At 40.5% G+C, this 14,623-nt stretch overlaps 1 protein-coding gene across 2 annotated transcripts in view; it reads left to right on the top strand.

Annotated features, from left to right (window-relative positions):
* The window catches only part of LOC131426439 (uncharacterized), a 118,935-nt gene that overhangs the window by 103,492 nt on the left and 820 nt on the right, over positions 1-14,623 (top strand). For both annotated transcript variants that reach the window (XM_058589172.1, XM_058589173.1), the window contains 4 exons: positions 31-889; positions 4,334-4,644; positions 4,716-5,000; positions 5,163-14,584. In XM_058589172.1, the coding sequence (XP_058445155.1) occupies positions 31-889; positions 4,334-4,644; positions 4,716-5,000; positions 5,163-7,286 (3,579 nt within the window). In that variant the 3' untranslated portion in view covers positions 7,287-14,584. The remainder of the gene's footprint in view (positions 1-30; positions 890-4,333; positions 4,645-4,715; positions 5,001-5,162; positions 14,585-14,623) is intronic.

The following is a 14,623-nucleotide window of genomic DNA, read 5'->3' as shown; positions in this document are numbered from 1 at the left end:
TCACCAACCGATTTTTTTTTATTTCAACAGGAATACAAACGACCCCTCGAAGAAAGCAACCCACCCATTCTTAACCCATCGAAGACTGCCATTCTTTTCCATCGTCTTCCGGAAATCCTCCAACTGCACACACTCTTTCGCATTTCGCTAGCCGATTACATCCAAAGTTGGGACTCGGAGGAGAAAATCGGTGACGTTTTCGTGGCCACCTTTAGCAAATCTCTCGTTCTGGATGTGTACAGTGGATTCATCAACAATTTCTCGATCGCCATGGATCTGGCGCGAATGGAAGCAAAGCGAAAATCGGCCCTGTCCGATTTTTTCAAAGTCAAACAGATCAGTTCTCACGATCGGCTGTCGTTTTTCGGGCTGATGGTGAAACCGGTCCAACGGTTTCCACAATTCATTCTGTTTTTGCAAGATCTGCTCAAATACACTCCGCAGGGTCACCACGACCGGATGTCCCTACAGTTGGCCCTAACCCAACTGGAATCGTTGGCGGAAATGTTGAACGAACGGAAACGGGAAGCCGAACAGTTCCAAGCGTTCAAGGAAATGCTGGAGAACATCAGCGGTACCTTCAACATACGCTCGTTGGTGTCCGGTGGAACGTCCGACAATACGATCAACAGTAGCAACACTCGGTATCTGCTACGGGAGGATAACGTCACCCAGCTTGAGTTTAACCAGTCCGGTTACATAGTGAAAAGCAAAAAACGCCGGTTACTACTGCTGAACGATAAGGTGCTGTGTGTTTCGGTCGCTCCCAAGCAATCGCACGAATTCGGCTCCTCGGAGAAGCTAACCTTCAAATGGATGCACCCGGTACAGGATGTGGAGATTGTGGACAACAACCAATCAATCACACTGTCCAGGATACTAACGGCAGGTGAGTTTTTGTTTTTGAGCTTCGAGGATTATATTCTTAAGTTCTGCTGGGTTTCCGTCGTTTTTCGAGTCATATCACTCCATGGTCTTTTTTTGTAGTGGCAAGATGTCAATTCCTACCACACTAGAGTAAAATAATACTGCTGTATAAAGAAAGATAGGAGACGCTTTCCACGCACTTCTTCGCATTTATTTCCCGCTGGATTGATCCGATCATATTCTTAAGCAGACTTTTCTCATTCTTAAGTTCTGCTGGGATTCCTTCGTTCGAGTCATATCACTCTATGGTTTTTTTTTGTAGTGGCAAAATGCCAAATTCAACAAAAGTGGAACCAAATAATACTGTTGTTTAAATAAAAGCAGCAGACACTTTTCACGCACTTCTTCTCATAAATTTATAATATTTCTTTGTGAGTTTTCACAAGATGTTTGGAAGTCACTGCTATTAACTAACGCTTTTATTAGGCTGGCGACAGTTGGCCACTTTCAACAATGTCGCTAACTTGCCGTGCGAGTGATTTCGAATTACGTGATGTGCGAGCAAAATTTCGACGGGAAAGTTTACCAATTTTTGAAATTCTTGCCATCGGTTTATCGCCATTCCGACAAATGCCGTGTGTGTGTGTGTGTGTGTGTGTGTGTGTGTGTGTGTGTGTGTGTGTGTGTGTGTGTGTGTGTGTGTGTGTGTGTGTGTGTGTGTGTGTGTGTGTGTGTGTGTGTGTGTGTGTGTGTGTGTGTGTGTGTGTGTGTGTGTGTGTGTGTGTGTATGTGTGTGTAATAGCAGTTCATTCTTTTTGTGCCGAATACCAAAGCAAACAGACGCTTGTTTTTTAGCTGCGCTCAAAACAAATTTTAATTGCGTGAAAATCAATGCAAAAAGTTTTTATGACTTTTTTCATAGTATTATAAATTGAAAAGCATCAATCGAAAAGGTGATTTGTCTGTAAATTATCAAATTTGTAAATTGGTCTTAAATCACGGTAAAACTTATTGGAAGTTTACTAAATCTAGCTTATTTTATGTAAAAAAGTCTGTAGAATCGAATGCCAGAATTTACACTGGCCGCACGAAACGTTTTGGTGGTTATTTTACCTCAATTCCTCCAATATGTGAAATTTTCATCTCAATCCCCCTAAAGTCTTAAGCGAACGTTGCAAACATACGAGAATTATCTTATATTATGAAAAAAAGTCTGAAGAATCGAATGGAAAAAACCGAACTGGCCGCACGAAACGTTTTGATGACTTTTACCGAGAATTAAGATATCATGAAATGGAGGAAATGGGGTAAACTAGCTGCCAAAACGTTTCGTGCGGCCAGTGTACACTCTTCCATTCGATTCTTCAGACATTTTTACATAAAATCAAGCTATTTCAGTAGACCGCACTCGATTTCTTTTCAAGTTACAGAACAAATACTACAAAAAACCCTAAAACTGCGGGGCATTCCATTGAATTTCTTGGATTTTTGCCTTTCTCATATAGAAAGGCTATGCAATCACTGTGAAAACCAATTTTTTAACCGAGGCCCGGAGGGCCGAATGTCTCATACCATTCGACTCAGCTCGACGAACTGAGCAAATGTCTGTGTGTGTCCGGCCGTGTGTGTGTATGTGTGTATTTATGTAACAAAAATATACACACATTTTTCTCAGAGGTGGCTGAACCGATTTTCACAAACTAAGATTCAAATGAAAGGTCTCATGGTCTCATAGCCTGCTATTGAATTTCATCCCGATACGACTTCCGGTTCCGGAGATATAGGATGATATGTAAAATGGAAAAAAATATGCACTCACGTTTTTCAGAGATGGCTTAACCGATTTTCACAAACTAAGCTTCAAAGATATTTCGGTCCCATAGCCTGCTATTGAATTTCATTTGGATCCGACTTTCGGTTCCGGAGTTATATAGTAATATGTGAAAATTTGAGAAAAAGTTTGCACTCAATTAAAAATTACCAATTTCATGAGTTTTTTTTTTTCACGAACGATGATTAAAAACAAGTACAAATCCCATAAAACTGTTTAATAATTTTTTTAGTTTGCAGAGCTTGTTAGTTTGTGGGTATAAAAACTTAATTCGGCACTACTGGTCCCTCCTTTTTCAGTTCCGGGAGCACCGAAAGTGGTGATGCAAAACTCCAAAAATAGAACTCACTTTGATTTCTCTGTGATGCTTGATTTGAATTAAAGCTCATCTTATCTTTGAAGCTGCTGTGAAATTTCATCCGGATCCGACTTCCGGTTTCGGAGTTATAGGGTAAAGTGTGTTCAATATTGTACGCCGTCACACCGGCGAAACAAAACCTTTATTCCCAATCTTAGGGTCAAATGAAAGGTCTTGAGGTCCTATAAAAAATTACTGCATTTTTTCGGATACAAAAAAAATTAAATCGTCGTTTAAAATACGATGACGAAATTGTATAAAATCTTCAAAATTTGAATATAAACTAGTAGAGTTTGTATGTCTTGTTAGTTGATGGCCGTACGAACCGACTTCGATTATACCGGTTCTCGGGTTCCAGTGCTGGAAGTACATTTTGAATAGAATACCACAATATTATATATGAGATAGGCGTCATTACACCACTAGGTGGATTAAAACAGGTTTTTACATAAGAAACACTCTTGTTTGTTGCCTTTTTCCATGGTTCCCGATTTCTTTGCGGGTTTCCTGGGGTTTTTTCCCACTGTTGAACCCGTTGCTAAGTGCGACCGAACATAGTTTCCTCAAAAGTGTTTGTATGGTGAAACTATCCTGGGTCAGGTTAAGTTTTCTTAAGCGAAACCGACTTTAGTAAAAAAATCTGTAATAAATCATTAATTTATTGATTTCATTTGAAAAAATACAACTCCGACACAAAAGCCTAATGAATTCGGTAGAAAAAGGGCGAGCATGAGTGATTGTCCGGATGGCATAGTCCGAGTATAGTACGAACCGAAAAAACACAAAATGAAAAAAAAGTATTGTTCTATACAAACAACTTTTCTTTCTTTTTTGTTTTTAAATAACACCAGAACTCAATTTATTAAATGAATGCAATCAAAAAAAGCACATTTTGTTATGAAAGCGGAATGTATTCGTGACCGACAGCACGCTTGCTACGATCAAAAACTGTATGTAATGATTAAAAAGTCACTAATGTCACATGTCGGTTGGCCGTATGAGCAAGTGACAGTTTCTCTTTGTTCACTTTCTCTTTTGGTTATCGTGACTTGAATTTAAAAATTTTCTTGGATTTTACAATTTTGTTTGAAAGTCGAAGGTGATAAACGTGAAAACCGCTTGGTGATTAATAGAAGAGAACGTTAAAAAAAACAACCGTCACTTGCTCTTAGGGCTTTCTGCAACTCTTAATCGACCGTCCCAAGAATCAATTAGACAATGAAAAAAAAAAAGAGATCCTTATTATTGCTTTCTCTTTTCATTTTTTCTTCTCGTAGGAATGAAACGCGGCAACAGCCTTAAATCGAACGCCAGCTTCGATTCGCCCCATTTCGGATCGGGTGCGCTGCCGGTTGGTGGGAGTACCGCAACGATGAACAGTTCGTTCGGTAGTGGTCCCGGCGGTGGAACGCTTCCCGGGTGCGGTAGCGACGCGGACAATCTGTGCGGTGAAATGAACAACTTGATGCATGACTACGAGGTCATGTCGCGGATCAACGATCTGGTCGGATCGCTCAAGGGTAGCTACAAGGAAATCAATCTCGGCGTAACCAAGTCCATCCTGGCGGACATTCAGGCGTCAATACAGGTAAGATCAGCATTAGCGGGATCGGGTTCTGGTTCAATTCTAAGCCGAAGTTTTGTTTTTCCAATGACTAGAAAAAGGACGAAGAAATTTCCTGGGTGGACTCATGCTGTCTCCAGTTGGTACTGAAAAATGCTGCCAAGGGTGGTAAGGAGGACCTAACGTACACATTCCAGATCGAGAGCCCACAGGTCAAGAAAGACTGGATCACCGAACTGCGGTTGGCTCAGCTAGCCCTGGATCCGAACAATTCTCCCGCGTGGCAAATCGGTGCAGAACACGAACAAAGATACTCCCTCGCCAAGATGCCGCTGTTTGTGAAGGCCTATCCGGTGTACAAGTCGCAGCATCAAACCGAGGTTAGTTGGGCATGTTTTGTCTTGGTCTGTTCACTAACAAAGATCCACACATTGCTTATTTTCGGTAGTTTGTGGCGTTAGCTTAATTCGATGTTGGTTGTTGCGTTGGGGGATTTCGGTCACAGTCTTGCTACAACCTGGACAATCCTTCTGTACTTCTAGGTCTGCTGCGGATGTTATTTCTCATCGAACCTAGCGGCATCTGGTGCGTACCGGTTGAAACCTTCGGCACGGAAACGTTCGAAGCACTCGAACACGCTGTGGATTTGCTCGAGCGATAAGATCAACAGTCACGTGACGATTCTTTCGCATAACAGTGCCCAACACCAGAGCAACGGCGGATTCGGAGAGTTGGCTCGGTTCAGTTTACCGGAAACCATCGTCACGTGTATGGAGTACGTGAAGGAGGGTGGGCTGATCACCGGCGATGATGTCGGTGCGGATTCGATCTGGATGGGAACGAACAACCACCGGGTGTTGATCTACTCGGCCAGCTATCCCATCAACGATGAACAGCTGGTCAACCTGTCACTGCCGGGTGTTCCTAGTCAGATACTGTATTTTAATGAACGAGTCTTTGTCGGTATGACCAATGGAAGTGTGCTGGTGTTCTCGAGAACCGATGTTGGCATTTGGAGCCTAAACAGTCCGAAGATACTGACGGTACAGACGGAACCGATCACCAGCTTGTTGGCGATCAATAGCAGCGTGTATTTCGCGGCCGGTCAAAACGTGTACGTGATCAATGGGAGGACCGGTGAGGTTGAGAAGAATTTCCATATTAAACATACGAACTCGGCTAACGTTAGTGCGACTGTCAATCTGCTGGCCCATTCTGGTATAGGACTGTGGATTTCGCTGAAGAATTCGAGTATCATTTGTTTGTATCATACGGAAACTTTCAAACATCTACAGGACATCAACATCGCTTCGAATGTTTTGCGGGTGACTTCGTCACATCAAAATCCTTCTAGGGAATCGAGTTCTGCGATTCAGGTTACCGCTTTGATGGCGGCAAAGGGAATGCTGTGGGTAGGAACAAACGTGGGAATCACGTTGACAATTCCGTTACCGCGACTGGAAGGTGTTCCCATCATTAGCGGCGGTGTCAATATTTCCTACCATGCCCATCTCGGTCCTGTCACGTTTCTACTGCCTTTGGTGACAAAGTCATATCATACACTCAGCCCGGTGCAGGCAGCAGCCAAGGTGCCCGATTTGAAGCTGATAATCGCCGAGAGCGAAAACAAGGACTCCGAGGCCCGATCGGTGGAACCAAACGTGATGAAGGTGGACGATGCCGAGAAACAAAAAGAAACAACGGCTTTGAAAGAACAAATCTGCTCAAGTCCGGTGATTCTTCGTAGGAAGAAACAACCTTCGATGGATTCCGGTCGTATGGCCAAAACCCTGCCGAGAAATCTCCGTACCAGCAGTGGAGCATTTTCACCTTCGATCCACTCGACGTTGTCCTCGTCGTCTCAGTACTCAGATCAGGGTTGCGACGTTTATGGATTGTACAGTGATCTTATCTTCGTCAAAGAAGACATTGAAAATCAGGACGATCGAAACATTTTGGATCCCAGTTACGAGTATCAGCGTCGAAGCGATCCGGACATTGCGGCAATTCCAGCCAAGGTGTCAACCCTGGACCGTAGGCTACGGATGAAGGTGAGTCGTCCGCGGTCGCTCGATCTTTCCAATTGGTCCATGGAATCGCGATCGTCCAGTGTGTACACCTCGTCCGGAAGTGACGAGAACGTGGGCAGTCGCAGTGCGAATGGAAGTAAAAATGTTTCCCGCAACAGTTCCAGTGCTAGTCACAAAATGAACAATTCCGATCTGGACAACATCAACGAGCACGAGGTGGTCATGTTGGCACCCCTAAAACCAACCGAATCGATTGCCGGTGGCCCCAAAGAATCCAGCTCAACCGCAGCGCTGGCGCCGGCGGCGCCTTCTGAGCTGGAAAAGTTTTCTTCGCATCACAACACGGTTAAAAGGAAAACCAAACAGTCGGCTGCCGGTGCCACCGGTCCGAACGTTGGGGATAATTCAAGCGCTGGTGGCCGCAGAACGATCCTCACACTGACCGGTGGCCGTGGTTGCGTCAACTGGAGACACATTTGGGAACGAACCGGACCGGTCGATGGTGGTGCTAGCAAATCCGCTACCAGCTCACCCCAGAACCATCACCAGCGAACCAACTCGGCCGCTTCCCTGGCCGGACTCGGACAAACAAACTCCACCGATGCTCACATTATCATTTGGGAGAAGAAATTGTAGTAGAATTCCGAATCCGCGAAGGTTAGGGTATTCCGAGCAATTTGTGAAAAGTGTAAATATGGGGTTTTTTTCTTCTTCTTTTTCTTCTGTGAATCAAGCGGTACTTTTTAGCTTAAGAGAAAAATTTCAAACAAATCTGTATGTTGATTTACAACAAACGAACACCCCAGTGAACTGATCGCTGTGCTGTGCTGTGCTGAGATCGCATTAGAAACAAAAAACCCCTCCCCCCCTCCGATAGGCAAAAATGTTTGAGAGAAAAAAATGTGATAAAAAAAATTATTATTTTTTTCGTTGTACACACATTTTCGATTGCATTCTTACATTTTCATCTGCATACGTGTTATAATCAATCATTTGCGAATGACGGGAAAGTTATCACTTCCATTAGAACCAGGAAAAAAAGAGCCGGTGTATATTTAACTAATTTTATATATTTTATAATTGGCATACATCAAAGCAACGGAGAGATTTGTTAGTTGTAGGCGAAAGCGGAACGGAAAAAAAGTATGAATTAACTTTTGTGTTTCCCCCCTAAATCAGTAGAGAAAGGAGAAGTAGAAACACAATCTCAGAGATCGATTCTAAACGCGGTATTTATCTTTGTTTACTTTGTAAGTAAGAAAGCTACCACTCGAAAGATTTCCCATTCCGTGCAGCAATGATAATGGATAATTCTTCTACTCATCAGACAGGAAAAAAAATATCCGCATTCGTTAGGCAGATTCTATTCGAGACTATGTACAGGAAAGTTCAATCTCTCTGAACACGGTATCAGGTTTCATCGATAAGATTTGGTAGGCGTAGTTGTTCTAAACATTATAATAGGGTTTACTAGTTTTTAGTACAAAACAAAAAGTTTTACCTATTGTACAGAACTACCTGCAGCGGAGCCCCGGAGATTGATTACTATGTTGAAGTTCGAATTGAGCTCGCGAAACAACGCGTAAGAAGAGTTGGAATTTTTGTACAGGATTCGTTAAGGATTATACTAATTATTATTGCTCCTAACACATATGTTTCCTTTCTTGTTTCCCCCCTCTGCAAGTACACTTACTATCAATCAAAGCAAAAAAAAAAACGCCATTTGAATTCATTGTTCATATTTAACCAATCTCATTCCAATCACTCTCCTCTGGCCTCCTCTAATATCACATATCACAAAGCTCCGCATTTCGTTCCGAAGAGTATTCGTAAAAAGAAGCATAGAACAAACAAACAAAAAATCTCGATGGTAACAAACAATAACCCAATAATAAAAGGACTAGATGTTCAATATTTGTAAAAAACCAAAATCAACAAAACAAAAAACCGAAAAATGTCGATTTCTTTTTCACTCTATATCACCTACCATTAGGTTTTTTACCGTCACTGCTAACCTCAATCGGATGAACAAATTTTGACAGTTCAGCAGTACTGTTTGTAAATAGAAATTTCTTTTGTTTGTTTATTGACAAATTGGATCAGACCATTTACGGTCCATATCGCCTAAATAGAGTTTTGAAGCATTTGTTCGCGATTGGATACGGTTTGTTTTTGAGATTTGATGAATAAAAGTGACTAGTTGCCAGGTCTAAAGATGATTGTTTAAGATGTGCTCTTCGATTTTTGTTTAAGCTTGTTTGTAAACAGTACCGCTGAACTGTCAAGGATGAATACTTGTTCATTTGTGTCGTCACGATAAAAAACCTAATTGCCAGTGCTGTCATTTTAATTTGCACGTTTGCATGAAGACCGATATCATCGAAGGAATGCGTTCATATTAGCTTGCAATCTCACGTCTTCTCGGTGGAATCTGTCGTATTTTCAGGACCGTGAGCGCCCTCCGGAGTGGAAAGTGGCTGGCTTGATTCTTGAAGCTTTGACAAAATGTGCTCTGGATGTGAAAGTCTGTTGCCATGCAGCAAGTATAGCACGAAGCGTTACAAAGCGATACGACGCTGTTTTACACGCTTGCTTTGACCAAATATATTCAAATCGCACGCGCTTGTTGACGTTTCAAGTGACTGGAAGGGTAATGAGTGTTTGGATGAAATGTTGTCTTTTTCGCCTGATAAATCTAGAACTGATTTCGGATAGTTGTTTCAAATAAATAATTTTCAGGAAACTGAGTTGAGTTCGCAGTTACCACTGGGCTGTGAGTGAACCCGAAAATAGACTCGAATTTCAGTTCAAACTAATTTCAATGAGATGAACTCGGTTCAGAATGAGAAACAGAGCGGCAGCGTTCCTGGCGCCCGAGGCGAACTCAAAAATATTCACCCCTACCATTTTTTTAACAAACATCATGAAGGCGAACACAAATTACTTAATTTTCTGAAAGGTTATCCCAAGTACGAATTTTAATTGCAAATGCTTGTAGCAGTCTTGAGTGTTACATAATGGCCCTTATTACCGTTCTCACTTCCACTTTCACATTCACTTCACTTACATGTCACTTCAATTTATGTTACCTATTACCAATATCACGCATCACATCACTATGCGTGGAAAAAACTAATTTTTTCTACAAAATGCTGGTGGCGTGATTGTAATAAAGACATCAAGTTCATTCAAATATTTACTTTTGTCTCTAAAGCGACTTTCGTAATAAGGACCTACATTCACTTCACTTGATTTCCACCGTGAAGTGATACCCATAATAAGGGTCACAGTCACTTCACTTGGTTTTCACCGTGTAGTGACACCGGTAATAAGGGCCAATAGATTTCACATTTTCCACCCTATTCTGTATTTCGATCGATTTGGAAGCAAGCCGAAAGCGAAACGTGAAAAGATCGAAACAAAATATGTGCTTTTTGCACAAACCAAAAATACGCAAAATTATACTGGATGACCGGAAAGAGAAAGTGCGCAAATTGGACAAGATTTTGCAGATGAAAAAAGATATCCTACCGCTGGATCTCACACATACTTATTGTAAACTAAAAAGACGAACGCAAGCGCACTTTGAGTACATGTTAGGCTGGATCCATTATTATACGCCAGAGAACAGAATGATTACCCGAAAATGGACTAAAGTCGTACTTAAAAGCGGCACGAGTGCCTGGAAGGGAGGCTCAATGAGTAGGAATGATCATGATGCCGGTTTTCTGGGATTGCCATAGAATACTTTTGGAGGACTACCTCAATGCGTGCATTAATGGATTACTAGCTCATCCTCCACCATGCTCATCAGATTTGGCTTTCTCGAACTATTATCCCAAACCTCAAGTCAGCTCTGAGAAAGCAATCTGAGTGTCGTTTTGAAATTTCAGACCGCTACTTCCGGAACCTGGAACCGAAACCAGTATAGCCGAAGTAAGTTTGTATGGTCATCAACTAATATGACCTACAGATTCAGAAGATGTTTTCCGTTTTCCACGAATCGCAGCAAGGGAGCTATCTCGGATCACTTCTCAAAATCTATCACATAATCACAAGTCTTGTGGATTGTTGTGCTCCAGAAATGGACAGAAATCACATGACAGTAAACGTTAAAAAAATGTAATACACTGAAGTCTTTTTTAATGTGAATTCACGTACCGCATAAAAAACCGCATAACTCTGAAAATTCGCATAAAAAACCGCAGAAGGGAAATCGCATAACTCTGAAAACTCGCATAAAAAACCGCAGAAGGGAAACCGCATAACTCTGAAACTTTGCATAAAAAAACGCATAACTCTAAAAATTCGCATAAAAAAGTCTCATAAAAAAAGACCTCAGTGTACAATAACCTTCTCTCGGCACAGTCACAAATTTATATGATGATAGTTCCAGTGAAAAAGTATTAAAAACGCCGGTAGAAGGCACACGGAAAATCATGTACATAGGAAATCTTCAGGAACATTATTTTTTATCTGAGGGACCCTTCCAAAACGAAATCCTGGGTACGGGCCTGGTTAAGCCGAAGGCGAACGCGAAGAAATCTGTAAAAAATGTTCAAAACGACGTATGTAACAATGAGAGAATCTCTTTGTTTACTTTCTCTTTCGATTATTGCGAAATATTCCTGCTCTTTTCGGTAATTTCTCCAGAGCAGATTAAAAGATGATAGTTTTAGTTATTATTATCGGTAAATGATTGGAGAGAAGGATTGCCAAGAGTGCCGTAATAATCAAAAGAGAAAGTAAACAAAGAGAATCTCTCATTGTTACATACGTCGTTTTGAACATTTTATACAGAAATATTGTATTACATACCAAAAGAGAAATTCTGCTGTTTTTCAAAGAACGGCGAATCTAACATTGACAGCAAATGGAGAAAAACATCGATGAATGTTTCGACTTTGGTGTCGAATCGTATTTAGGAATCATCGTATATTCTTCGATCAATTTTTGATTAGTCGATGATCTGTTCGTTTATCTTTGAGAGGTGTGCAAATTTTACAACTTTCATTCTATATCTACTGAATAAATCAACATAAAAAGCGTTTCTACTGAATAAATCAACATGAATGACAGTTTCGCCGACGACACGACCTGCCACTCGGTTATCAAAACTGTATCGCAAATTTAACTACCCCTCAGTAACTGGTAATGTCAAAATGAAATCTCCTGAAAAACTATTCAAACTGGCAACACAAGTGGATGAACGCATTGAAGACTTGAGCAATGTAAACTAAATATGCTGTCACGGGTGGAAGATCCTTATTTCGCGGCAAAGTTGTCGGTTTCACATAACGTTTCAATATCCGTTGATACTTGTTAAATAATTCAACGTAATCAAGCTTCAGATCAGATCTATGACGATTGTCTGCTATGTAAATGAGTTTTAAAATGTTAGCAAACTGCAATAGTTCGGTGAATCCGTCAAAATGAATCTTATTATCAATATGATGATTTAGTATCGAAATATGAATTACAAAGCTGAGTCAATCCGGTATATCAGTACTATTCTACGAGATGCAATCGCACTTCATATGCAGATTCGAATACACTTATAAATAGAACTCATGTTTGTTCTTTTCTAATGAATTTCTAAAGTATTCATCATATTTATGTATATTCGTCACTTCTGAATTCCAAATCATTCAACCCAAGTTTCTAATCAGCGTATATGTAAAACAATACTCCGTCATATTTTGGACATTAGAGAAACTCCTTTACATCGCAAAGCGGGTGTAAAATCTGATGAACATGAAAGACTCTTGAAAAGCTTGATGATTTTATAGAATAACGCCTGTCTATCGCAGCACTACATTTAGCGTCAGAATTGGATATTGTTCCGGACGGCGCGAATACAAAAAGAACGTTGTAACATTAACTTGATAGATGAATGTATCTTTTAATATTAAAATTCTAATATTCTCTAATTCATGATAAATTATTTATTAATTTTTTTTAATTATTATTAATCTATTCCTCGTACCTAGCGTATTGTGAAATCGTCAAGCTTTGTCGTATTTAATAATTAAACTTTTCAGGGGTACCAGTCCCCGGCCGATAGCTCGCGGTGCCTCGTGCAACTTTCACAATCTTGGTTTCTGAGTTCTTTTATTTTTACGCTGATGGCACAAAATTTTAATTAAAAAAACTATTTCAAAACATTCTAGACTGGTTTGTTTATTTATTATGGGGCTCCTTGGTAACTAGTTCGCAGAAACTTAAACAGTGTTGCTCAAGAAGATTATTTTTATCGTCATCAAGGGGTCGCTTTATTTGTGGTAACTGGCGGTAAATCGCTCACGAACAATTTTCATTCCGATTTTTCTTCGAAGTGCCTGGTCGTGTCGTCGATTTCGCCTTTTATAGTTCTTTGTATTACTAAGATTGAGATTTTTGAAGAATCCGAATTTTTGGCAAAATTGCAGGATTTTGAAGAATTTATTGGTAGGAGCAAGAAACTCGATTTGTTTACTTTTGTAAGATTCGTCCTTCTTTGAAAAACAGCTGAATTAATTTTGGGTGTCATGCCCGCATGAGCATGGCTGCTAGACGGTTAACTAAACGCTGCCAGCGAACAAAATATGAACTGAATGATTAACTGAAGTGACTGAATAGTTCATCCGGTCAAACATCCGGTTTTTTTTTACTGAAGCTGTTGAATTCAATTTCATCCGATTAACTGATCTGTTCTTCAGTTAATCGTTCAGTCCGTCCCTTTTCTTTTGATCAGAATAAAGTTCCTCCAAGAAAAAAAAAACTGATGAAACTGATATGAAGACAAAACGCAAAACTGACCTGACGACACACACGCTCAGTTCAGATAATCGTTCAGTTTTTTTTAATCCGTCCAAGGTTCATTTGGACTGTCCGGAAAACTGAAGGTGTATAGGCCACTTGAGAGGTTCGCAGGTTGATGCTCTCGAAAAAAGATCGCATGCTTAAGTAAGTAGTGAAGCCATCGATGGAATTGAACCCAACTAGATCAGTTGTGCGATTAGAAGAGAAAAAAAAACAAGGATGAACTAGAGTGCTTACAACCTGAGTAACGACTTCTCATCCGTAATGTTGGCAACATGAGTTTTACATTGTAACTGACAGGTCGTTTGCTCGTTTGGAACTGGGAGCTGTCATTCCAAACGAACAGCTGTCGTCACTTTGGTTATAGGCACTCTATGATGAACGAGTACGTATTTTTTCATCACGTCAACGTTCTGCCTCACCTTCTGTATAGTCTAAACAGCAATAAGACACTACTGGTTCCGATTCATGTGCGCTCATTTAGGAATACCCTTCTTTTCAATCTAGAGAATAAAATAAAAAATAGTTCGATCTCTGGAAGAAGAGAATTGGTTGTACTTTTCGATAAGTGCCATTACAAACAAACATACTTTGATATAAAAAAAAACCTTTGTATATGCAGAAGACTAAAAAGAGATGGTAATAAAAAAATTCTTCGTTCCACTTCCTTACTTTGGAGTTACAAACTGTATCACATACATCACAACACACAAAATCTATCATAAATTCAGGTACGTATTTCAATTTAGGGAATGTAAAATCTAGTACTAAGGTATTTGTTTTTCAGATTCACCATCTCCAATCGGGTTATTTCGTCAAATGAATGTCTGAAATTCTTCGTCATAGTCAGTTTTGAAAACGAATGTCCATAGCTCTATACTGAATATTAATAATGCTATATCGCTACTATTCTAATCTAAAATGTTTTATTTTTTAATTAAATCAAATACAAAAAAACACCACAGGGCGTCTTCATCTTTAATCTGGTGCAGTGGACTCCGATCAAGTACCTCGGATACTCGTACCCACTGTGGGCCCATGCGTTCGGATGGTTCACCGCCCTGTCCTCGATGTTGTGCATCCCCGGTTACATGATTTGGCTATGGAGAAACACTCCCGGCGATCGGGCTAACGTGAGTACTTTCAAATCCAAAAATGAAAACCAACCAATC

This window comes from Malaya genurostris, chromosome 1 (genome assembly GCF_030247185.1).
Source record: "Malaya genurostris strain Urasoe2022 chromosome 1, Malgen_1.1, whole genome shotgun sequence".
Classification (NCBI taxonomy): domain Eukaryota; kingdom Metazoa; phylum Arthropoda; class Insecta; order Diptera; family Culicidae; genus Malaya; species Malaya genurostris.
The sequence above is the reverse complement of the archived record's forward strand: the minus strand, read 5'-3'. Positions and strand labels throughout refer to the sequence as shown.